This window comes from Seriola lalandi, unplaced genomic scaffold, assembly GCF_002814215.2.
Source record: "Seriola lalandi dorsalis isolate HSWRI2012SDOR001 ecotype SW California unplaced genomic scaffold, Sedor1 jcf7180002054249, whole genome shotgun sequence".
NCBI classification, from domain to species: Eukaryota; Metazoa; Chordata; class Actinopteri; order Carangiformes; family Carangidae; genus Seriola; species Seriola lalandi.
This window is the reverse complement of record NW_019524802.1, coordinates 406,984-433,719: the sequence shown is the minus strand read 5'-3', so window position 1 is coordinate 433,719 and position 26,736 is coordinate 406,984. Positions and strand designations below refer to the sequence as shown.

General features: G+C 41.0%; 2 protein-coding genes across 3 annotated transcripts; one reads left to right on the top strand and one right to left on the bottom strand.

Annotated features, from left to right (window-relative positions):
- Positions 1-250: 250 nt before the first annotated feature.
- Positions 251-13,867, bottom strand: wdr81 (WD repeat domain 81). 2 transcript variants are annotated; one of them, XM_087173536.1, is made up of 12 exons: positions 13,631-13,867; positions 12,325-12,840; positions 7,854-11,428; positions 7,662-7,769; positions 7,296-7,495; positions 6,925-7,106; positions 6,453-6,618; positions 5,950-6,115; positions 4,995-5,828; positions 4,736-4,881; positions 4,387-4,569; positions 251-2,133 (listed from the first exon to the last, which is right to left on the bottom strand). In XM_087173536.1, the coding sequence occupies exons 2-12, from the start codon at positions 12,684-12,686 to the stop codon at positions 1,807-1,809; spliced, it is 6,249 nt and encodes a 2,082-aa protein (XP_087029662.1). In that variant the 5' UTR covers positions 12,687-12,840; positions 13,631-13,867; the 3' UTR covers positions 251-1,806. The 2 variants fall into 2 exon arrangements, with proteins under 2 accessions (XP_087029662.1, XP_087029663.1); XM_087173537.1 differs by having other exon boundaries at positions 13,638-13,867.
- A 4,628-nt stretch (positions 13,868-18,495) lies between these two features.
- On the top strand, positions 18,496-26,479 carry LOC111653876 (Na(+)/citrate cotransporter). Its single transcript, XM_023404602.2, has 12 exons — positions 18,496-18,651; positions 19,748-19,876; positions 19,971-20,107; positions 20,360-20,580; positions 20,704-20,884; positions 20,976-21,098; positions 21,235-21,447; positions 21,569-21,675; positions 21,789-21,910; positions 22,890-23,051; positions 24,185-24,322; positions 24,767-26,479. Exons 1-12 carry the CDS (start codon positions 18,553-18,555, stop codon positions 24,890-24,892), a joined length of 1,758 nt encoding a protein of 585 aa, XP_023260370.1. The 5' UTR covers positions 18,496-18,552; the 3' UTR covers positions 24,893-26,479.
- Positions 26,480-26,736: the final 257 nt, after the last annotated feature.

The window sequence follows — 26,736 nt, the reverse complement described above, 5'->3', positions numbered from 1 at the left end:
TAAAAATCAGTTATATGTTGTGACCAATAATATCTTTAAGAGACTCAAAAAAATAGAGAAGAAAGGAAACTTATTCAGCTGATTCGCTCACATTTCCCCCGCTAAGCAAAGGAGATCTTCTAGATCACATGAGTCATTTGCAAACATAAGAGGGGACTTTGTCCAATCTGAACGCAAGTGACTCAGTGAAGATTGTAAGGCAGGGGAGTCATGATGAATCCAGGTGAATCACACAGAACTGGAACACAGAGACCATGGAAGTAATTTTTATTAATCCAGTTAATAAATAAGCTTTTTCATGGACTTCTCTTAAAATGTTTGCAGAGATTCTGGATCAGGTGTTTCAACATCAGTCGTGCAATTACAAATGTTCTTTTTTAAAACCAAGTTGGTTTTTTTTTTAGGATTGAACTTTCGCTCCAGGTTTACAAAAAACAAAAAATATCAAAAAGTGTAGCACACTTGTCAGAGCATTTTGAGCTTTGGGCAAATAATTAGAAAAGTGAGCAAAGTGTTTTACAACATGACAGTGATAAAATCATACAAAGAGCAAAGCTTTGATTGGTGGATAATACTGGGCTTTGAAAACATGTTTAGATCCATTAAAAGTTTAATGAAAAGTGGGCTTGATTTAAGGAAAAAAAATCTTTACTATACATTAATTTGTATTACACAATAAGTAGCGAGTTAAATCACATTTTTATTGATGTATAACTTTCATATGCAGTAACATATAAATGTTAAAATACAAAAACTGTTTATCTTGGCATTGACTGGTCCTATGTTAGGTTTTGTAGTCACAGATTAGAAAGTTGTGAGTCTACTAACTGGCAAACCCAGTCAAAGTGGCGTCTGCCAAGATACACTCCCAGTATAATGCTGCTACAGGTTCTAACTGCTAAATCAAGAATCCCTAAACACGGTTTAGAAAATCCCAAAGCAACTTCAAGTAATTTATTCATGGATAAAAACATTCAGTCTTTAAAATCTGAGTGAGAATCTAAATGTTACAATTCAGGCCATACTTGTGCAGTAGAATAAAGGCTGTGCATCGGTAACTGACATTTGTGTGTGACGACTGAACTGAAGTGTCTCCACTCTGAGAAGATGTACCAAGATGGTCGCCGAACCAGCGAGTGTACTTTTATTGTTAATGATGTATAAACAACCCACTCTGAAACAACTCTGATGGAATATGGAGAAATGCTAACAAAAACAAATGATTTGATCCACAAATACTGCATAGTTTAATCAGTGCATTTGGATACGCATGTATTCTGTTGTCAAGGGAAATGAAAGGTGAGGTCAATGTATTTTTGGTGTTGTTATGCATCTATTTGGAAAGTGTAAACACTACATAAGAACCAGGTTTGGTCCCACCTTCCTGAGCACGTCTTCTGATTCATTCTTTTGAACAGAATAACTGACCTAGTCAAAAGAATAAATGACCTTGTCAAGAATTTCCCATTATATATTATCTATACATCTATAGTCTTTTAAAAAAAAAAAAAATCATGGGATTTACTGTACATGATAAATGTCAATAGTGTGGCACACATTTCCTGTCCATCAAATTCAGTGCAGCCAGAGTGTAAGGATTCAGTAGACATGAAGCTTATACAATGCCTCTACTTGTGCTGCTTCATTCAAAGAACCATTGAGAGGAACTGACAACCTGCTCTACCAGGACAATTGACCTCCAGCACAGGAGAAGGGACAGAGAGAGCTCAGACACCTGGTGTATTCACAAATAAGACACTTTGACGGTCAGCATAAGAGTGTTTAGTGTAGCTGGGAACCACTGATTTAAGCTAGTAACCGAATGGCACCATTCTCAGAGCCCAGAAGCAGAAGCCTCTTGGTGGGCAGGACCGCCAGGCTGGTCAGAGTGCCACGAAAGTTCTCGGAGCTCAGCTTTGTGCTGCTAACGGGGCTCAGGGAAATATCTGCCATGGAGTACACCCCGATCTTGTTAGCCACTGTTCCGGTTACAATCTCCGAACCGTAAAGGTCAAAGGCGTGGATGGGGTCAGACTGTGACTTGTACTGGCGTATGGGCTTGTTCTCCAGATCTTTCCACACAGTGAGTGTGTAGTCAGTGGAGGAGCTGATGACCAAGTTTCCCTCTGCAGCCTGAAGGGAAAACACAAGAAAGGAAGTCACTGACTGCTGATGTCATATCCCAGTAAATATGCCAGTATAAGCTTTGTCAGGATTTGTGATTAGATGCAAAACAATGCACTTAAAATGTCCTTATAAGTACCCTAAAACTAAAGAATATGTGAAAGGAAAAATCAGGCAAGATTACAGAGTCCTTTTTGATTATATCAATTTCTCACTTTTTATGTCTACAGGTATTGACTGACTGCTGCTCTAAAGCACTTGAGATTTAATTAAAAACATTAAAACCATCTGACTAGCACTGTTCCTGTAGCCACAAACTTAAAACTTTCACTTGGTAGTAAGCTCAAAGTGTTTGATGATCTTTATTTACAACAAAATTTATTTTGAATAAAATAAGATAATGATCAGAATTTGTTTTTAATTTCCCAGTTTAATATGAAAACAGCCACTGGTTGACACATGTAAACCTGAGGGGATGTCTGAGTAATATGTGCCAATGAGAACCACTGTGGTCTTTATAATGAGTAACCTGTGTCCATATTTGCCTAAACTTGTGCTTTTAAAACTAGAGCTACAATCCTTGACCTAATTTGGGGTTAAATAAAGTTTGCTCATCCTTGCGTTTTGTTGACAACAGATTTGCTGGGTACAACTTTCACCATCTCCACACCACTACCTTTGGGGAATGTCAAAATAAAAGCCACTTGGCTGATTGTCTTTTTGAATACTTATCACATGACTGCTGAAAAGTAGAGCCACACCTTCTAGCTTGAGTACGTGATGTGGTCCAGATATACAGTGTAACAATTTTCTGGTGGATATTTGGGGATGGTACTGGTGTCATGCAATAGCTCAGGTTTTTACATGAATTGGATGGTCCTAAATGTGAACTAAGTTAACACTACACCTATTAAATTACAGGCTGAATGCACATAAAAAGCAATGGTCCTCTTCCTGACGATAGCAAACTCAATGCATTTAATAGAACACTTTTTTTCATTTTCATCAGGAGCAGGCAGCTCTCAAACCTTCATCGAAAATCAGCTCAAGTATCAGTATAAAATTATTCAACACCCCATGTAGACAACACACCAAGAGGTCGTATGTTAAACATACACATGTATTGTTAAGTATTGTTAAGTCACTCAGATAAAGAGAGTCAACACAACTGACAAGTGATTAACCGGCTGATGTGCACTGCGTGGGTTGTGATTTCCACAGTTGTTTCCACTGTTTCTCAGAAAGTCTGATTGGGATTTCATACCCACTGGATTTTGCTGGTTGATGCACCAAAACATAGAATTGGCAGCTGAAAACACAATAGTCTCCTCCTGTTACCCTCCTGTCCATCAGAAACACAATAAACACTTTAAGTATTACTGTGAAATAAATAACAAATAAGGAAAAGTTTATCTGGCGGAATACAAAGTTTAACCACATCATAGAGAGTGACTGCCAATTTGTGACACACTGCATGGCCCACGACCTCTGTAAACAACTTGACTGTTAAAAAGTCCCATACGTCAGCCCAGTGTTGAGAAATTCATTGAATATGGGTCCTTAATGAGGGTTCAAGTTAGTGTGGGCCCACACTGTAAACCTTTCATGCTGTGTGGACATACAAAGCATACAGAAAGCATTCAGTATTTATCCACTTGAAGGATTTTATATTCTATTGCATTACAACATTAAATTGTTGTAGGAGGTAATTTTTTTTTTTTTTTTTTACTGATCGACAGAAAAAGCCTCTTTAATGTCAAATGCATGATACATTATCATGATGTAGTACGACAACACAAAGGAGCTGTTACATATACATGTACATTTAAAGACACCCCTAAGTAAATGTTGACTGCCAAACTGCACCATTTTCAAAGAGAAAAATTTTCATTCGGGTTTTTTACATCTTCTTTTCCCTTTTCTTTAAAGACAGTTGGGCATCCAGCAGCGATTTTAATACAGAGCCTGAGAACTATGTTTCTACTATTCTAAAAGCACTAAGTTATTAATGCATTCAACATATCTACTGATACTAAAACCAACTATCCTAATTCGGCATTGTTGTAATTTGTTATGTATATTTATTGTTATATTGATGCATTGTGCTCCCAAATTATAGAAATAATATATAAATTTCAATTTCTAATTTCTATTTATTGAACACCACTGACTAAGATGTTACCCAGAGGCAGCTCTATTCAGTAATTCAGACGTATGGTAAAGAAAACCACACACACAAATGCACACACACTCCAAGTATACCTTCATTTGGAGGATATCTCCCTCATGAGCCGGCCAGCCCTTCAGAACAAGCCCTGTACGTGCGTCTAGCAGAACAATGAAGCCAGATGAGAAACCTGCGGCCACTGTGCGCCCTGAAGGGCTCACTGCCAGGTAGCGGATGAGCCCAGCACTGAGATTGTTGTATGCCAGACGAAATTCATGCTGGGGATATGAGGGAAGTTTTGTCACTGTCAAGTCTGAAATAACTCTATAGTGGAGAAGTGTAAAAAGCACTAGCATTTATGAAAACACTGCAACAGCTGATTAATTGCTGAATGTTTTATGGCAAAGGTCTTGACAGAGTGAGCTTGCTTAGCGAAATTGCTACCTGCAATCCTGGTTTGCGAGGATCAATGAAGCGGAGAACAGAATCTGCACTGCCAAACACAACACTGCAGTGTGGAGCTGGCATTGAAGTCACAGCTGTAATCGGATTCTTTCCATCCACGGCTTCATATGAGCGGATCTGCTTGCCTAAGGACAAAAGATAGACTGTAGTTGCATAGCAAAGTACTTGAACAACATTATCAGCTCCAGATGCACAGTAATAATCATGAGAAGACATGCGATGTGATTGATATTTCTACCTGTATACTGGTCCCACAGGTGCACAGTACCATCACAGCTGACTACCTCTTGTGAAGCCTCCAGTTGTCCAACATAGAAGACTGACTTTCGATGGTCGTTATAAGTCAGCCGAGGCTCCACCTCCTGTGTCCCATCGCCATGGTTATAAAGAGGCCAAAGCTTCACAGTCTTGTCTTTACTTCCAGAAAGGAAGTAATCCTCTCCTGCCAGTGGTGCCAAACACTTTGTGGTGCCAGAGTGACCTAGGAAGCTCTGCAGTCGGATCTGGTGGAAGTGAAAATGTGGATCCTGTTGGTTGAGACCAATTTCATACTGCCAGTAGGCCAGCCAGTTGCCCTGCAGGGAGCGGCCACTGCGAGGGAGCTCTTGCTTCAGGGCACTGTCCTCCAGGTTGGGGCCTGTCACCCAGGAGGAGGAGAATGAAACCAACGTGCCGACAGATGGAGTGGTGAAGGTGGAGGCAGTGGTGATGATGGGGGTGGTATGGCTGGAGCGTCCCCAGGAGTTGGCCAAGCCCAGATTGGGGCTACCACCATAATCGGTGTCTCGGGAGACTTGGATACGGTTTCCGACTAGGTGGCTCCCAAATGTGCCAGACTCAGGGAGGGAGTCTCCCAGTGGGGTGGAGCTACTTGAGGGTGCAGGGAAGGGGCTGCAACCCAATCGTCTGCCAAAACCAGAAGAGAGACCCATCGAGGGTGGAGGCAGCTCTGCCCTGGACGCTGCTGTGAGGTTTGTCTCTGGACTCCCCTGGCTCACACTCTGATGGTAGGACTGGACCAACTGCCACACCACTTCATGGTTGGGAATCAGCTTCCGAATTGACACGTCACCTACAGAAATCAGAGTATAACACTGATTTATACCACTGAAGTGTAAAAGTATATACAGTTTACTGCCTTGTTTCTGCTGGATAGGGTTTTCTTATTTGACACAAACCAGGGTATTTCCTACCAATAAGACAGTAGAAGGGGATGTAAGAGGCGTGGGCCATCTCAGGGTTGAAGACAGCCTGCAGCTCTTCCAAGACCCCCAACTCATATGTCACGTTCAACTCTTCAGTTGTACAGACATCCACCACTGTGACTTCTCCCACAACTCTGCGAGGGGCACTGTCCAGCTACAGCATAACAGAGACAGTGTACCACATCTGTGTATTTTACAATTCCATTTTTACAGAGAAAGAGATGGAAGTGCATGGATAAACATTTAAATGATCTGCAACAACCATCCAGCCACACTCACAAATGCATGTACTTTCTCTCTCTCCATCTGTCATACAGTTCATATTCCAAGTTTCTGTCTTCTGTTTTTATTTTTATCCATATTTCCATCTGCCTTTGTGTCATTTGTTTTACATAAAGCTCTCTGTGAGAAAAGTGCTTGCTGAAAGTACTCTAGAAATAAACTTGAGATCAGTCAGTCCTTCTGTATTTTGTGTCTCTGTGTGTACATACCTGGGGCTGCAGAGAATGCAGCAGAGAGAAAACAGCAAAGAATCGACGCAGAGTGTCAGCCATATGCTGTTGCACCATCTCCTTCCCAATGCGCAGACAGATGAGAGCCATCAGGCTGAGTGTCTTGAGACAGACGGCAGTACGAGTCTGCACCCCGCTGGGGAACCTGAGTACAGCAGAGTGAGTACAACCAAGGATGAATGGCAGATCTATTGAAGCACATTTTATGATTATTTTTCAACACAAACATGAAAAAGATAAAGCGCTTCAAAATGTATGAACACTTCAAAGTGTTTGACAAATGCTGAGGGGAAAAAAAAGCAAAAAGCAAACAATCTGCAATATCTTACAACGATGCTTCTTTTTGACAATCTGTCTTTGAATTATAGAACCTTCAGGCACCATTGTGTGTGGTGCCTCAACATACATGTATGTATGTATGTTTTTGTACATGGATATGTTTGTTATTTACCCCATACTCGGGGTGGTGAGCAGGTCCAGTAGTGGCAGAAGCACATCCTGATTGATCTTCATCAGCATGTCCATTAGAGTGGTATCAGAGAGAAAGACAACAATCTTCTGTGTAAGTGCAACAGCTCCAAGCAGACTTGCCTCCTTACGTGTGTTAAGACGCTGTGAAGAAGGTGGAGACACCTGGAAACCATGCACATTGGTAAAATTAAAAGTACATTTTGGCAGTATTTCAGAACAAAGAAATTACCTTAAAATGTTACAAACAGTTTCCCCATGAAAAAGCAAACTAGCTTAATAAGGCAAAAAGGGGTGTGGTGGTGATAGTTATCTACATTCATTCTCTAATTGGTATATTTTTTGTCCTCTTACGAGATATCCTATATAAGGCAGGTACTGGTAGGTGAGGACAGGCTCTCCATAAAGTTGAGCTATGTAGATGAGACAGTCCAACACGGGTCCTGCAGTCTGATCACCAACCACAGGTTTCTTCTCATACACGCTGCCCATTCCCACACTGTCCAGACTGCTCTCCTCAGATGCAGGGGCCACAAATTGGTGGTTCTCAGACCCTACAGGCAGAGAACATGAGAGGGAAAAGGGAGTGAAGAAAACACATGCAGTAAAGCATAACATTAATTAGAAAACAAAAAGCCCCAGAGGATGGTTTTGTCAATGTTGCAAAATATAAATGTATAAAGGGGAAAATGAAACTTTTATGTTTGTATATTTGCGTACCAATATAACAATTTGTGAGCAGTCGCAGCAAATTTCTGGCGACGTATCGAGACGTCACTGTTGGTCCGAGCTTCGCTGACAGCCATCGAACTGTTTTGCAGACTGTGTCTGTGTGTGGGAGACAAGTTTAAAACATTAGTCATTATCCCTTAATAAACAAAAGCATTACATAAACATTGACCAATCACTCACCTAGAAGAATCTTTTGCTCTTTCTCCTCAGAGTCTTCTGCTGGATCATGGTCATCCTCCTCCTCCTGCTCTCCCACAATGCCTTTCTCAGTCTCTTCCAGTGCCATTCCATTCACAAACTCACCCTCCAAAGTGGCAACCGTGGCTCCTGAAGCTTCTGTGCAACCAGAGAGAGTGAGCTCCAGGTTGGGTAGAGTAGCGTCATCTGTCCCCTCTTTACCCTCAGTCTCAGTCACCTCGTCTTCCTCCAGCTCTCCTCCATCTTCTCCCTCACTCGTGTGTTTCAGGTCCTGGCTGCTGTCAGCTGATTTGAGACTGGTTCGATCCCGCATTGAGTCTCCATCACCCAGTGAGAGTTCACTTGTGCTGCTTTTGTCGCTTAGCTTCCCCACACTTAGAGACTCCTGGTCTTGATCTTTGGCTGCAGAGTTCTGGCTCTGCTGTTTCCCAGCAGCCATACCTCCTCCACTGTTGACATAGAACCCATTCTGAAAGTCTTCTGTCTCTGCAAGAAAGACTTGGTCGTTGAGACTGATGCCAGAGGAGTAGTCAACCAGCCCTGTGTCTCCCACCACCCCAACTCCTACACTGGTTCCACTGGTACCAGGCATATTCCCATTAACAGACCCTGATGGTGGCCGCACCTCACCATACTGACAGTCCTCTTCCTCTTCCTCTCTTAGATTACATGTGCCAGCCCTCAGCCCTTTGCATGCTTCCCCACCAGAGCCAGAGAAGGAGCTTTCAAAGCCGGTGATGACCTGCAGCACATGGGGCAGTAGGCTGGAGAGAAAGGCCTGCAGGCCGAGCCTCACAATCAGCTGCAGAATGAAACAGTCAGTGTAGAGATAGAAACGTCCTCGGAGACAATGAGGGTTTTCATATACGTTGATCAGTGGCTTCAGTAAGTACTTGTTTGCATTTCTGGGACCAAGTACTTTTGAGATGGGCTCAAAAAGGTACCAAGCAGCATAGACAGCAGTGGACTCCTCAAGCATGAGGGTTAGAATGAAGGGCAAGAGAATCTCAAGACCCTCAGCTGTGATGTTGCCACGCAGCAGCGTCTCAAGCTGCTGCCACAGGTGAAAGACAACATCTCTTCCTTGAAGGCTGCATGTAGTCGCCATCTTAGTGTGGTAGGAAAAGATAAAATCATGAAGTGCTGCGAAATAGGAAGGGAAAGGAAAGGGAGTGATAACTGAGTTCAATAACTGGCAGGGATTTGGAGGAGGGAGCCCATCGCAGATGGGGTCATATTTGAAGAGGAGTGGACCTGGGCAATCTGGTACTTCTCTATGTGCTTTCCCAGAGTGTTTCTCGATTAGCAGCAGTGTCTCAAGGGCATGGTGCAAAGACAGTGGCACATCACGGAGGCTGGCAGAGCATAGCTTCATAACAGCTTGGAAACGCTGTCTGAGGGGGGTGCCTGGTTTCAGTCCTCTCAGTTTAAAGGAGAGGAATATCTCAGCAATGACAACACCAAGGGCCTGCATGTCTCTTTGGTAGAGCTGTGTAAGAGAGGATAGAGATTCAATTATCACACCATTTCTTGTGCAGTCACTAGATCCTGCAGGATGCCATACTTCAGCGTGTAGACTCTTCACCAGGAAATTGTTCAATTTCTCCAACTCTTCCAAAGGCTGCAATGGGCTGAAGCCTTCGGGGAGGATGATCTTGATTTCCTCTGCACTGCTGGCAGTTACACTTCCCTCACCATGTTTCTTGTTCATTGGCCCACCTCTTTGTAACATGGCACTGCGTAAACCAGGGCCTAAGCTGCTTGTAAAATCACCAGGGAATGTACTTGGGGACTGAGATACAATAAGTGCTGTGTGCTCTCCTCCTATTTTTCCTCCTGCTGTACTGACACTTTGCAGTGGCACAGAGCAGGATACTGAACTGGATGAGACAGCGGACGCTAATGAGTCCAGAGCCTCTGTTCCTTGTTCAAGTTCTTCATCTCTGTCTACCATGGTCCAGCCACTGGACTCACACCCTGTGGACTCTGGTACCATTCCATCCACAGTGTCAGCCATGGTGTCGATTTGAGGGATGTGTAGAGAAGGCACATTAAGAGCAGCAAGGCCAAGGAGAGGAGGTTCTGCTGGGGCATACTGGGAGGGAGACAAGCGGGGAGGGTGGGGTTGGTCAAACAGCTGAACTACACCAAAGGTAGTCAGATTGGTGTGGTTGTCCACGAGGTGCAGGCACACATTCTTGGCTTTGACAGCTTCTTTCCCAGACAGCTTATAGCCAAATGTGAGGTCTATCCAGTGATGCAAATGTTGGGACACCTCTCTGCTCTCCAGAAGGCACCGGTGGACCTCAATGAACTCCTCACAAGACTTGCACCAAGAAGGCACATCCAGGTCTGGCATGTCGGGGTGGATAGAGCGGAAAATGGAGGGATCTGTGTAAAACTCTGGAATGCACTCATCAGGGGTCCAGCTCTGCATGCGCTCCATACTTGCTGGGTATTCATTAGGCTCCCACTGGGATCTAACATGGCTGCACAACACTGACTTGGGCGTCTGCCGGGCTTTGTAGACATAGTAGGTAATGTCTGAGAGCACATCAGATATGTGATGAGGTACATGGAGGTGGTCGGAATGTCCTGTGCCACCAGCACCTACAGAGCCACTGAGGTCTCCACCTACACCGCCCCCACCAACACCGTTACCTGCTGCAGCTGCCAAAGCCTCTTTGGTCATCTCATATGTAAAGTCCAGCTGTTTATCCCCCTTATTGAGCCTGAACTTTGACCTCCTGAGGTCCCGGAATTTTCCAAATGGCACAGTGAAATCCACCACCCATGGCAGCACTGGGTGATAATTAGGGTCTCCTCCTCGCCGTCCTGCTAACCTGTTCAGTTCCATCAAGTAGCGAAAGTTACTGACTCGTCCATGAACCCAGTCCAGAACCAACGTCTTGAGTTCATCAAAGCAGTCTTTGCAGAGCATTTTGTTCTTTTGGCTGACACATACACTGTCCCCTGGCAGGACTCTTTTTGGCACCTGTCTGCCAGTAACACCACTGTTTGCATCCTCCACCATCCCTAGTTCTTCATAATGGGCTAGGTTGAGCTTGAGACGGCTGCAGAGCTGCTCATCGACTGCTATGTCCTGCAGAGAGAGCTCGCCGCAAGACAGACCTGCTGCATGACATGCCTGTAGAGCTATTAGTAGCTGGTAGAGAATGAACAACACTTTGGCATGGCTGTTAGCGAGCTTGGCTGGGCTGAAGGAGACAATATCTTGGAATGAATACTGAGTATATGGTAGAATCACGTACAGCATTTCTACCGTCTCCAGCAGACACTCTGCGGGCAGAACATTAGGACACAGATGGTCTGACTGGGACTTGGAAAAGCAAGATGAACTGGATGGCAAGTAGCTTTCTTTCTCCTTCTCTCTGGCTGGAGAGAGGGATGGTGACACTCTGTCAGATGAGATGAATGTGGAATTGAAGAGCTTCTGTAGCGCATGGCGCACTGCATCTACGGCTCCAATGTGCATCTGCTCACTGGCTCCTGCATATGGCTGCACAAGTTTGTAATGAACTTCACGCCACAGATTCCTGAAAAAGGAAGGAAAGACAAAAAGCTGATACATTACTATCTCAAACATGTTATACTCAATGACTGTATTTAGTTATTTAGTTTAGGTATTTTAAACTTGCTCATAAATCTCACATAAGCAAGCCTTAAATTCACTGTATGCAAGACATTCACCTGACATCTATCTTTAGAATTAAGCTGTCTAACAAGACAAACAGTGAAGTCTGACTACAGAAACCTATCAAAAGCTACAACCAAGCAAGAGCTAAGTGCTGAATGTTATTAAGAGTGCACGATTAAGGAACCTCATGCAACAGTGAATGAGAAGCCATGCATGCGAATAAATGAACACTAGAGTTGCATAGCAAGTTGTAGTTAATTTTAAGTGAAGCACCAGGTACTCCAATATTGGAGCTGTAACAGTTATTTTCATTATCAATTGATATTATTTTATCAATTGTTCTCTATAAATAGAAAATAGTGAAAAATAAATATGCCCCATACTAATTATTTCATATAACCAACTGTCCAAAATCCATAGTAAATAAATAAATTAAAACAAATACAAAATGGAAAAAATAACAAAAAAAACATCACTTTCCAAAGGGCAGAGAAAGTTTGGCATATTTGCTAGACAAATGACTTGAACAAGTACTCAATTATGAAAAATTGTTTCAGACTTATTTTCTAACGATCGTTCGACTTGTTGATAAATTGTTTGAGCGCTAACTGATATTAACACAGAGAAGCTTTTTATTAAAATCTTTGGAGAAGAGTAACTAATGTTCACAAATAGTAACTCAACAGTGAAGTGACAGATCATCTTTTAAGAGAGACTTTTACATTGTCTGAGCTTTAGCACAAGCATAAGGTGACAAGCACATTTTCCAGTAGAACATCAAAATATATACAGTACCTGACATTATGCTGCGAAACACACTGCATGGTTTTGACGTAAGAATCCTGTGACATGAATTCCATTTGTTGATCACATGGGTCTCTAGCCAATCTGTAGCTCAGTTTGCTTTTCCTCAGACCCTGAATGCATACTCGTGTCCAGCCAGGAGGCAACTTTGCCTGGGAACACTGAAGGTAAGTGCGAATTTCAGCCTCATTGATGCTGTCAAAGCGAGCACAGCGCATGACCCTCCTTTCCCTCAGGCCCATCACCCAGCGGGTAGGAACAAGGGCTATGAGCTCCCGGGGACGAGGTCCAAGGCCTTGCTGTCGTCGGTCAATCCCCAAGTCTTTCTCGACTGCATGCATCAGCCAATCCATGGTGAGTCTCCAATGCTTGTCCAGAGTTGCACACTGATCAGCTGTGTTCACCTTGCTGTCTCCCACCGGGAATGATTTTCAGACATCCATGGAGAAAGAAATCCCAGTCATCAAGGGCAGACCTAATCTCTTCCGCCTGTCCCACAGAGAATTTCTATGAAAAGTATAAATTAGATTTAAAAAATTATAAATGAACAACTCCTTTTGTCATGCTTTAAAAATAATACTGCTGTGTAGTGCTGAAATGAGAGACTGTTTTCTGCAGAGGAGAAAAGCAGGCAGTGATGTGATGTTGCTGAATGCACATGACTACTTGTCCTACAGGTCCCTGAATTTTGAGCTCAACTCACATGACTAAACTATTTCTGCTCCATCAACAAATCTAGTCTACCCTGGTGTCAAGTTTCCAATGAAGTTTCATATTTTACTGTTAGTGATTTCACCTGTGCCTTTACTACCAGCAAACTATTGCTCAGTGCTTCTTATCAAGTGCACAACTCTCATAAACGCTCATGTAGCACAAGTAGTTAAAAGAAGAAGTTTTAAGAATGCATCTCGTATAGCATTAGCTAGGTTGCTAGCTGGCTGGCAGAGATAACATCCAAGAAATAACAAAGCCCAACTTAAAACCAAGATTGGATATTGTAAGTCTCAAATAAAGCATGTAAATTTCATTTAGCTAATGACACCATTCTCTACGTTATAAATATCGGAAAAAAAGCTTTAAGAAGCTCAAAGAGAATTGGGGAAGTAACGTCAACTTGACGCTAACAGTTAGCTTAAAGAAGGGGCTAACGTTACGAAACCTAACTGAAGCAAACAGAAAGCCAGCACACAGTCACTAGAATCATTGACACAAAATAAACAGGCGCAGTTATGCATGTTAAATGTAACTCCGCTGTAATTACAGAACAACAGCGCTTACTGTTTAATGCTTAGCTCACCTCTTACCACTTTTAGCAGTTGGCAGCTAGCTGGCGTCAAGCTAACGGTGCACCGCCGGTTTCACGCATCATGAGTTCGTACCACATTAACTTCACAGAACGAGGACATGCTGCTGGGCGGCATGTACTTGCTACGTTTTCTGGTGTTTATAGATGCGTGTCAGCAGACAGAGGACAGTCGGTCACAACGGCGGTGTTTTGCTCTGTGCTAGTCGGAGCCATGTTTCAGACGCAACATCTCACGTGACACAACACCAGCCTCATCTCATGTGACTGCTGGTGCAAAACAGGAACACTTCCATATCGTCAGTGACCTGCAAGAACATTTGATCAACACCAGACAGTAGTGAAATCAAAATTCAAATAAATACTATATTTATTGATTAATCTATGTATATATATATATATATATACACATATATATAGGAGGAATATATATATTTGTATATATATATATATATATATATACTTAATAGAGCATAAGTAGACAAGACAATAAAATAGTCAATAAACTGAGTTTTTTGTAGAACGCAGAATGCATACTGGGCACATTGTTTAAACCTTTTTTTATGCCGTTTCTCTTTACGTTGAACATTCTGTTTTTGTTGTCTTTTGCACTGTCATCTCTGCAACATGTAACTTTACATTTCACTGTAAATCCTGTTGTGTGCATGTGACAAATAAAAAGCTTGAATCCTTAATTTAAAGTGACACCAGCAAACTACTATAGTACTGTGCAAAAGTTTTAGCCACTTTAGATGTTTAGATTCCTATTCAGTTGTGAATGATAATGTTGCCACAATTCCACATTTTGCTGGTAGATTTCTGGCCAGGAAATTATGTTCTTCATCTCATTTCAGGGACCACCACATCACAGACTACAGCCCAAACTGACAGTTCCTCCAGTTCAGTGTCTACTGCTGGGATGTAGGGAGAGTTATCCCCACAAGGTGGCATTATGTCTGTAATTTCACAGACAAATCCATCAGCAGACAGTATACAGTCTGTGTATTTTCAGTCATTTGATTTTTTATTTTATTTGTTTTAGTGGCTCCAACTTTGTCTCAATCTGGGATAATATTCCAAAAAGATAACAGCATCAGGTCATCTGTCTACCACAGCTGTATTTTGATACAACATGGTGCTGTCATGTGCATAACTGATGGCTGGTAGCCAAATGGGATCAGAGTTTGACTAGTGCAACACTGTAATGAGGATTTCTACCACATTACGTTTATTTTGCATGTCTGATTCCCCTTTGACATCCCCCTTACACTGCATTATTATTTTTTTCATGAACTCAAGCTATGGCTATTTGTGATTTGTAGTTGGACCCCTTTATTAAACATAAATGTCAAAACGGAATCAAAGAAAAGTAAAATTAATTTGTTTCTAGTAGAGTACATTGTCATACAGAGGATATTAAAAATACATAATTTCTTATTTATACATAAAATGTTATGTTGCTACAGTATTTAATTCAATATTTATATTTAAATTAATTCTCTGAGATGGTTATGAATGAGTATAACTTGTGAGGATATGCTTCATGTTGGATTCTACACTGCAGAATGCAGTTGTAAACTTTATATGGATGCAATTTGATAAACCACTGAAGATTATCAAGACATGCCTCTCAAAGTGCAATGATCTACTTTTGTTTTTATTGCAGTATGAGGGGAACATACAATTCTGAATGCTGTGCACAAAGGACACTTTAAATGTCATTTAAATACGCATGATTTTACGTATGGATGTTGTGCAAGCATATTTTGGCTGCCATTCATTTTTTGGAAGGAAGTCAATTGTAGTGGACAAAACAAATTTTTAAAAAAGCACAACTGATCAAGCGATGTGGCAGAGTGGAAGCAGTTTTTGTCACAACTCAGCTCAACAAATTGACTGTTAAAATTGTAACAAATTTTGCTGATCTCAAGATTGGTAAAAAATGAGTGAATGTTGAAATCCCACACTGGGTTGTAGACTCAGAATTACAGGGAGACAAATTAAAAGCTTCTCTCATCTCAGCATACCACCAATGCAGCATAATTACTGTCAGCACTTTTACATAGAAGCTACAGCCAAAGAACATGACATTCCTTGGCTCAGCATATCATGTTCTTCTCTCAGTAGTTTTATAGAACTGCCAGGCAGAATGTGTTTTATGTCCCAAAGCACACTGTTGGTTTTGGTTGAAAGCGTTCCCTGCAAATATCTTGAACTTACAGTACATAAAAAGGGGGTGGACACAATGAAGCATACTGCGCATTATATTTCAATGCATGACAGATGCCTTGCAACAAATACAATTTGGGCTGCTGCAGTTATCATCTTACAAATTCAACAGAAAAGGGTTGCATATTTCTCTGTAGGCTGAGGAATAACCTGAGGTGACCTTTGACCTCCTTTCATAACAAGAAAAGCAAATTCATAGAATTAAAGCAAAAGCTACAGATGTTATTCATACAAAAAGGAACACATTTTGTCAATGGTAAAAACATAATTCTCATAAGCACATTGCCTTAATCCAAGGAGATAAAAGTTGTTCCCTCTGCCATCTTTACCTGTGCCTGCAAGGTGATGTTTTGTGGTGGAAAGTTGGGACATGTTATCTCTCACAACACAGCAACCCTTTTCTCCTCTCCTTAAGCAAGTTAAATCCAGTAGTCACCATTTTTGATACAAACACACTCAGATGACCCTAAAAAAAATGCTAGCTAACAAATTGTTGTGTTTATAGGCAGATTCTCTATTTGGCTTGTAATAAAAACAAACAAAGGTTTTAGATCTTTTTTAAAAGCAGTAAAGCTAAGATGGCAGAAATAGTTGGTTTTTTTTATACTAGTAACACCTCCAAGATTACAGCACAAAGAAAACAACTACAACCACATTTCATGTTGGTTTTCCTCCTATACTTTATTTCCGTTGTGTATCGAAAATCATCTCACCCACTGACAGTAATTTGAACAAAAGAACAAAATGTAACGTGTGCCATGAAATAAGAGGTTAAATCAAGAAAACTAGGTACAAAATTTAACCAAACACACACCACAGAGTTACATTTAAAACCAGGACAGTCGTGTGTCTTACACAATGCAGTCAAGGAAAATCCACATTACTGTTATGTCGAACTATCAAGCCTGCTGGTAAAGAAATTTATTTATATAGAATTTAGTGGACGACATTTGAGGAAGACACGCTTCACTCTTGCATGAGGGGAACATATCTTTATTGGTACCAAATACACTGCTCCCAAATACACACAATTATCAGTTCAAGTCATTCGGCTGGGCATTCATATAGCCTGTCGGTTTCTTATAGAATCTTTTAACTATCATGCAAATAAATCAATGCACACACTGATTGATACACATAAATAAAGTCAGTTGAAGTTGCTGAAATGCTCATATTTTTGAGGAAGTGGGGGGGGGTTTTGCCTCCATGCCCGAAATAGTTGGGCAATTTCCCAGTTATCACTGTATTGTGAACCTATTACAGTTCAATGTGAAAATCCCTTTTGGAGTTTAATGACCTGTTCTTAAATCTGATTGAAACTGACAAACTCACAATGATAGTTTGTGTGTTCTGGGAGTTATAGACATTTGAAAGGCTGGTGAGGCAGAGAGGTGTTTTTTGGTGAAGGGTAAATGGGCTGAAGTATTCAGGTCAGCAGAAACACACAGAGGAAAGAGGTGAAAATCCACTGAAATAACTGTGACATGTAATTTATTTAATTAGGGTGCATAATACCAGCGGTTTGATTGCAGAAGTTATACACAATTGTTGGAACAGCAGCTTCTTGCTTGCAACATATTTTTAAGGTTGTTGCTCTCACTCAGGCAACAACATGCTTCCACAGACGGAGACATTGTTAGATTATTTCCCAATATGCACTGCATTTCAATAAAACCCCAGAAACTCAGCTGTTATAGTGTCATTAAAGTTACATGATGGAGAGTTGTTATATATGTACAGCAGAACTTTTTTGTCAAACATATTCAGATTTGAAGGAAATATATTATTTGCATGCTGCAATGTGTAGCCACAGCATTTAGACCATCAAGGGAGATCAAATTCATGGGAAATTTAAAAGAATTCATTTAAAAAACAATGACGATAATATAATAGTGATGGCAGGTTAAAGGTTTCTTTCGTGAGTGACATCACACTATGAAGATCTGGACATATCACTACACTATTTTTAAAAACCATGCAGGCTAAGGCATTAATAGACCATTATTCATCATTTTTTTAAGAAATAAAGCGAATGACTGCATCTCTGTAGTGTGTCATTGGAATGACCTTAATGTGGAACTCTACTCCTTGTGGAAAAAAACCAGTGTCAGAGCAAGTTTTCACTAAGCGTCACAAGACAAAGTGATCTGTATATCTTGTTCTTTGCAGATGAAAAGTTACTTTACACATTGTTGTATCACAGACCCAAAACTCATGTATCATTAAAAGGAGGATACCAAAACGAGTAAACCCACCGAGGTTACTGGTGACAGAATTCCCCTGACTGCAGCCTAATAAAGAAGTTAATGAAGTAATGGCTTGGACTGATAAGCACCTGTCAATTTGACCGTGCGACTGCAGGATCCTCAGGCTCCCTAACATTTAATGAAGTTTGCTCAGTAGCAGTGTAGCCAGTGTTTTTATTTATTTATTTATTTGTTGATTCTCTGAATAATCAATCCGTCACTTCTTTTGTTTTGGTGTAAGTGCCCCAGCACATCTCTCTCTCTCTCTCTATCGCTCTCTCTCTCTCTCTTTCTCTCTCTCTCCCGCTCTCTGTCTCTCTCTCTCCTTATTGTGATTCGCCTCTCCTTTATCTGCTGTGGGACTCCCCCTCCTCCTCTCCGCTGCGCCTCAAAAGCGCGATCCATGGTGCAAAAGCCTCCTTTTCTCCGTTTTCCTGCAGGATGGCATTCTTCAAATATCTTCGCTCTGTTAAGAATGGGCTTATCCTCTTCACAACTCCATTTCTTCTTCTTCCACTGCCTTTAGTGATCGGGACATCGGTATGTAGCTGATTTGGTTGAAACAATATTGATTTAAATGAAAGTTCGTCAGAAAAAAAAAGAAATTCGGCAATACCAATGATTTTGGCATAAAATAATTCAAGTGTTGGATCTAGAGGCTAATTATTTGGTAACATATACTCAACACAAAAAATTCTTTTATTATTATTTTTTAATGTTACTTTAAATGGAGAAAAATGTAACACTTTGATTGCATTTTTTCAGTTTTAACACACTGAGGAACTGAACTCATGCACAAATTCAGCGCAGTATACTTTATTTTTTTGTCTATAAATGGCTTTTAAATGAATGAGTCTGCGCTGGGTTCGCTTGTGCACCTGTTGATGCGGCTCACAAGTGCGCAACAGCGCACTCGGAGCAAAATGCATGAGAACTGTCCTGTGTTGCCTGAGGCTACTGCACTCTGAAGTCCTGTTGTTTTAATTCCTTGTTGTTAACATGAAGGGTCATGTCCAGCGTGGGAACACAGAGGAGTCAAAGGGCTCTGTCCACGTTGCTACCACTACATGTGACATACAGACATGCACACAGGCTGTAAGCATGTTATGATAGGCACAGACAAGGACAGAGAGGAGAGGCATGCCTGAGTCCACTGTGAACAGAGGTGCTCTTTGGAGGGATGAAGACTGGCGGACAAACTTTAGGATTCTTTGCTTCTTTGCAAAAATGGAAGAATTTTTGATAAGAGTCAGTTTACGAGCAATCAAGGCATTCTCTATCAACTGGTAAAACGTTTTGAAAAGTCTTAATTACACAGCCTGCAAGGCAATAAAACATGACAAATGATTTGGTTATGTCATAAAATTACATAAGGGCTGTTCCATAGTATTGTCTAGGCAAATGTACAAGCAGGTGACCTGAAACAATAATAACAAAAAGTGCACTTATCTTTACCCTTTGAACGATCATAACATCCCACTAAAAATTATGTAATACTTATTGATCTCAGAAGCTGTTTTTAAACCTCATATGGCATCTTTTCAAAATGGGATCTTAACTCAATCATTTGAATAAAAATGTTTTTGATTGTGTGTGCATTTGTTGATATGTTTTTTTTTTAATGCTTTTTATGCAGGAGGCAGAATGTGCCTATGTGATAATCCTGATGGCAGTGTACTGGTGCACAGAGGTGCTACCACTGGCCATAACAGCCCTCCTCCCAGCCCTCCTTTTCCCCTTGTTTGGCATCTTGGAATCCAAGGATGTGAGTAAAATAGTAAAATAATGTGAATAAAATTAAACAGAACACGGTCAGCAACGATGAATGTCTGTTCACATATGTCGCCCTGCTGTTTCAGGTGTGTATGCAGTACCTGAAGGACACAAACTTGCTGTTTGTGGGGGGGCTGATGGTTGCGGTTGCTGTGGAGCACTGGAATCTGCACAAGCGCATCGCCTTGAGGGTGCTGCTCTTTGTCGGTGTGCGCCCAGCACTGTGAGTGGCTCAGTTACATGCCTTCACGGCAAATTCTCTTGTTTGGCTTGCCATATTTAAGACCGACATTTTCAAAGCAAATCAGCTCAGAAATCAGAAACACCTGATATAGATAAGGAAACTGTTTAAGATTTTCAATGCCATCATAAATGTCCGTCTTTGTCTTTGTTTGTTGTTGGTTGTTGTGAAACACTTACTGCCCCCTCTTTCACTCCAAGGCCACCAACATGTTTTCTTTTTTAATTCTGGCAGTTTGATGTTGGGTTTCATGGGTGTGACAGCCTTCTTGTCCATGTGGATCAGTAACACGGCTACCACAGCCATGATGGTGCCTATTGTCCAAGCAGTGCTGGAACAGCTCAACAACAGTGAGGCAGAAATGCCTCAGATCCTCAGCTCAGAGGAGCAGGTCCAGACATCAGAGAGTGACAGCAAACAGCCTCCACAGACAGAGAAACACAGTGAAGCCCAAGGTGACGCACACCCAGCTCCAAAGTTCTGTCTGTTTGGCCAAGAAAAAACTTTTTATAACATGCACAGCATCATTGACTTTTTCCACTCATAAAACTTTGCTGCTCCTTGTTCTTTGTTTAAAGGCCCAGTGGTGGTGACTTTCTTAGATGCCACAGTGGAGGCTGCCAGGCATAAGGAGGCAGCGGAAAGGCGGAGAATGTGTAAAGGGATGACCCTATGTGTTTGCTACGCTGCCAGCATCGGAGGCACCGCCACACTTACAGGAACTGGTCCCAATCTGGTGCTCAAGGGCCAGATGAACCAGTGAGTGTTTTCTTGCCATTTCTAAATAGTACTCCAATATTTACAATCTTATTAACTAAAATATTTTATTCCCTTTTGTTGTTTTCCGTAGACTCTTTCCTGAGAATGGAGATGTGATTAACTTTGCCTCCTGGTTTGGCTTTGCCTTCCCTAACATGATCCTCATGCTCACGCTAGCCTGGCTTTGGCTGCAGTTTGTCTTCATGGGATTCAAGTGAGTTTGGTGATGGTTAAAGCCTAATTATACTGACAGAGGCTTGAATCAACATCAAGAAAATTGTACCGCCTAAAGAGTGTGACTGAGTGTAGAGATGATACAACATTTTTTTTCCCCTGTGTGATCTCTCAAGCTTTAAGAAGACGTGGGGCTGTGGAGCTGTGAAGACAGAGAAGGAGATTGCTGCCTATAATGTGATACGTGAGCAGCATCGTATGCTGGGGTCCATGTCCTTTGGAGAGATCAATGTCCTTGGTCTCTTCATTCTGCTGGTGGTGATGTGGTTCACAAGGGATCCAGGATTTGTTGATGGCTGGGCGACTCATGTCTTCAACTCCAAAGCAGAGTTTGTATACAAGATTTTTCCATTTCTGAGTCTACACTTAACTGTCACTCACATACTGATCCAGAGGATAAAACCTTCATATAATTGGGTTTGTTCACTCTCTCATCCCTCCACCTCTCAGGTATGTGACAGATGCCACCGTGGCAATCTTCATTGCTGTCCTTCTCTTTGTTCTGCCTTCCAAACCCCCACATTTCTGTTCATGGAGGACTCAAAGTTTCGACACAGGTGAGCCATCTTTCTCGAAGTATATAGCTTATGTGTCATATTTCTATCCAAGTTTTTAGAGATGGGGACTGCGCACCGATTCCACACTGACATTGAATTTATTGGATCTGTAGTATCCCATCAAACTGTTGGCCCAACTCCACCTCTGCTCACCTGGAAAGTTGCCCAGAAGAAGTTACCATGGGGCATCGTGCTTCTTCTTGGAGGAGGTTTTGCTCTGGCCAAGGGCAGTGAAGTAAGTGGCAATGACAGACATATGTTATTGGGAAAATTCGCCATGAGCTCACACAAATTATGATAAGAATAATGATGATTCTGGAGGGGGGAGTGGCTTGATGGTGTCATGGCTGGCTGTGTTTAAAATTGAAATCCTTAAAGTTCCCATATGCAAATTTTCTTTCCCACTGAATGTGGTTTTGTGTGGTGGAGGTGGTGATGGTCGCTTGCCAAGGGCTTCAGCCATCGTTTCGTTTACAAAACAAGAACTTAGAATATGACCCCCTGAGCAGCGCTACTTCTTCATTCTCTCATGCTGAACTGTGAATGAACTGTGAGACTGGACACTACAGTGACTCACTATCGCAAAGTAGCATTATGAGACAGGACGGGCTGGGGCTAGCTGGTTAGCATGCTAACCTCAGTGGTGATAGGAATAGTGGCAAAACAAGAGTTAACATTGGCTCATGGCGAGTAAAGGTATGGAGTTTGCATTTCTTTTGGATTGGTGAGTAAACAGCTGTTAATGCTATGAAATAATGGCAAAAACTTGGATATAGCACCTCTCAAATTTTAATGAAATCAAACCCTCTTTGTTATACTATTTTTTACCAACATTTTTCCGAAATGGTCATTTGATGTATTACCATTTTGTAATTACCATATTGTAGTTTTTATTTTTAGTCGTCATCCATTCCCTCACTGGATTCAAAATTGCCAACTTATAAAATTGTGCATCTTCCATATGCAAATTGCAACATGAAGATTTCCTACCATTGCTAGTTCAAACGTGCCTCTGAATGTGTTGCTTTTGTTTTATATTAATGTTGTATTTTTGTGACCACTATTTGAGAGGACACTGTATCTTATGCACAAACCTGAAGTGAGTGTACTCAAAGTATATGACCAAATGTTATCTCAGCTCTATAGATAAAGATTGTGTATGTTCAGAAAAGAGTTTAACATACTTTATGTATATGTTATGTATGTCCCTTTAGGAATCAGGACTCTCAAAGTGGATGGGTGATCAAATGACTCCCCTTCAAAATATCCCTCCCTGGGCTATTGCTATCGTTTTGTGCCTACTGATTGCTACCTTCACTGAATGCACTAGTAATGTAGCCACTGCCACCCTCTTCCTACCTGTCTTGGCCTCAATGGTAAGTTCTCAGAGATAGAGAGTGAAATGTAATCGATGGAAGAAAAGCTTGAGATAAGTCTGAGATACTGCCTCTGCAGTATCTCAGTCTGCAGGAGACAGACAATCACGTTTATTAGCCGTGGTTCAGTGAGGTAAAGAGCTTCCTAGTGTAACTTCTTTTGTAACCAATTTCCCCAATTGGAGACCAGCTCTGAAACCACTCCCAGTGGGAACCGGCCTATTTTCCCTTGTTTGGTCACCCATCTAGTTGGTCATTCAGGCTGAATATGTTTGGTCCCCTGCTCCGGGCCCCTCCTCCCATTAATAACTTGCCAAACACACCAATTCAACCCAGTGCCTTGTGATGCTGCCCACCCTGCTGCTGCTGAAGAATGGCATTACTGTGTATGCTAGTCGAGCACTCAAGAGAACACCAAAGCTGGGTTGTGAAAGACAGTGCCAAGCAGGGGTATTCACATAGATATTCATTGAGGGCAAAGCCAAGTGGATGCACAAGGGTTCCAAAACTCATGTGAAAATAGCAATAGAAAGAAAACTCGGAAATAAAAGAGCATCTGATCAGTTACTTGCAGCTGAAAGTATGGAGATGACACTTTGTGGTGATCATGGCTTGTGGCATGTCACTTGTGTCATCCTGTCAAATGAATCTTTATCATTTGATTTAAAGAAAAAACATCTGATGATACAGAACACTGTCATTGTGGGGACCAGATGACAGTTTAAGGAAGACTAACTATAAAGTTGAAGTCTTTTCACCCTTTTTTTATTTTTAGAACCAGAAATTACTGTGCACGTGTAAACTACTGTGCTGCGGGATATGTAATTCAGAAGCAAATTCCACAGAGTGATGTTTTCTGCATCTCAGTAGTCTGCCATTATCGCTACATATGTAGTGCTTTTCTGTTTTAGATATCATGACTCAGCCCCAAGCTTGCACGAATTACATCTTAATTACACCCACCTAATGAGAGTTTTCACTCCGCATTGAATTGCACACATTTCACTCTGAGTCATGAGTCAGTGATTACGGTGGCAGAAAAATAGCCAGTTGTAGGAGTGGAGGATTTTGTGATCAAGGTTGGCTGTCATCCCTGTCTCAGACTGTTGAAGCTCTCTGTGTTATTATTGCAGTCTCAGTCCATTGGGATCAATCCATTGTACGTCATGGTGCCTTGTACTCTGAGTGCCTCATTCGCCTTCATGCTGCCTGTTGCTACGCCTCCAAATGCCATCGTCTTTTCTTATGGGTACCTCAAGGTCGCTGACATGGTGAGTGCGGCAGTGGTTTGTTACGTTTATTCAGTGAATTACATGTTGAAGATGTTGTTCCTTTATGGCCCCAGTTCCACTGTCAAATATCCGACATATACAGTGCTATTTCCTGGCAATGAGCAATAACTTCACATAACTTATTTTTTTCTCCATGTTTCTAGTCTTTATGCTAAGCTAAGCTAATTGCCTGCTGGCTGTACCATTATATTTACTGGATAGATATGAGACTTATAAAAACAATGTGGAGTGCATCCAAAAAACTTTTACAGCCACTGGAGCAAAAACTAAACTGAAAGTAATTTAACTGAGCAACGTTTCGATCTAAGAGAGATCCTCATCAGGTATTGATAATGACTTCAGGGGTATCAATCTTTTCATCTAACTCATGAAAATGAATAAGAATATTTCTCAAAATCTTGAAATACTCTTCTTCTCCACCAGGCCAGAACAGGAATAGTCATGAACATCATCGGCATCCTATGTATTACACTGGCCATTAACAGCTGGGGCAAGGCCATGTTTAACCTGGACTCCTTCCCTGTCTGGGCCAATGTCACTGGGGTGTGAGCCTGGTTCTGCCACAGGAGATGATCCATGCACACCCTGCCCTCCCTATCCACATGTGCCACACAAAGATCTCTGGTCAGAGCAGCAGCACAGGACCACACGGTGGACTGCATGTGTCCGATTGCTGTTAGGACACAGGCTCCACAAGGCTTGTTTTCCCCTGAGTATTGCCTGTGAAAGAAAGCGGTGAAGAATATGATTGGGAAGGAAGAAGAGTGGTCTAAGAATGAAATTAAAATCTTTTTTTTTCAACTTACATTTCATCCTAATGAAGCTATAGACCCTTTATGCTCATAAAGCAGTATGACAGAATTCATATGCGTAGCCTATACGTATTTATACCCTTAAATAGACACACCGTTATCCTACTGAGCAGTCAGTTCTAGAGACACCATTCAATTCAACTCTTTTTTTAAATCAAGGGAATATAACCAAAAGGAAGAGCTCATGAGATCAAAGATGTTTTACATAGTCACATCTTAATAGCAATAAGCCATACTGTATAACATAAGAACATACTTTCTCACATTTACCCAAGTCCAGCACTTAAGTATGTATATACTTAAGTATAAGATTAACATTTTATGCCACTTCTGCTTTTACTTAACTACATTTAAGAGGAAACATTTTTTAATTATCTGACAGCTGTAGTTACTAGTTACTTTTCATATGAAGATTTTATATTGAAAACACATGTTTTTGTAAAATGTGGTTAATTGTTACAGATTGTTACATTGTTAAACGACCCAACTGCATACAGAGTTGTTATAATTAGCTCCACCTCAACCACATACAACATTAAAACTCTGTGTATATGTTAATACATTACTAAAAATCCAGTAAAATGACACATTATAATATGAAAAAGGCAGTCCTACTGCCTACCTGTATGCTTTACTTTTGATACATTTTTGTGTCAGTATTTCTGTACTTTCACTTAAGTAAAACATTGAATGCAAGACTTTTTCTTGCAAAGGAGAAATTTTACCATTATAGTTTTACTGCTTTTACTTAAGTAAAGTACTTCTTTCACCACCAACTCTATTAGCACTGAGTTTTACATACACATCTCCCAAAACCAATAGATAATTGGCTAATATGTACATTACAGCAGAAATCTGACTACAAGTAAACACTTACGTTTGTCTCTTTGCATTGAAATCAACCTCTGCATTGACCTTTATATATCTGTGTATATATATATATATATATAGTATATGAGGGGATGTGATACTTCCAGCATCAGCTGAACTTTGAAACCTATCATCACTGCAGAAGTAAGAAATCCATATCTGCCTTGTACAAACATACTGACTTATTGTACTGTAAACACATTTTCAGTATTTCAGTCAATACAGTATGTGCTGACACTGTGAAATGTCTCACTGCAATAATGAATTCTGTCTGAATTGAAATAAAGTGGTATTTAATAATCACTGTATATATTTTTTTCTTAAAAATTCAAGACTTTTGCACATGTGAAATGATGAATGAAGAATCTTCTCTGCCTAGATGACCAGTGGACTGAGGAAATCAATATTTCACTGACTTGTGGCAAACTATAAAAATAAAAGAGTTTTGATATAATGAGTTTTAATGTTTCTTTCTTAACATAACAAAACATTCCCTTTACCTATAGTGATTTAATAATACTGGAAGAACGCAACATACACGGGTAATTCATACATTTTCCATATAGTGGTATTTAACAAACGACATGCATACAATATTCTTGAATATTACAAAAATGACAAATTTCAAAATTTAAGCAGCAGATTTTACAGACAGATCCTTAAAGTTTGTCCTATTATAAGCTTTCAACCAACACAGAGGCTTTAATAAAG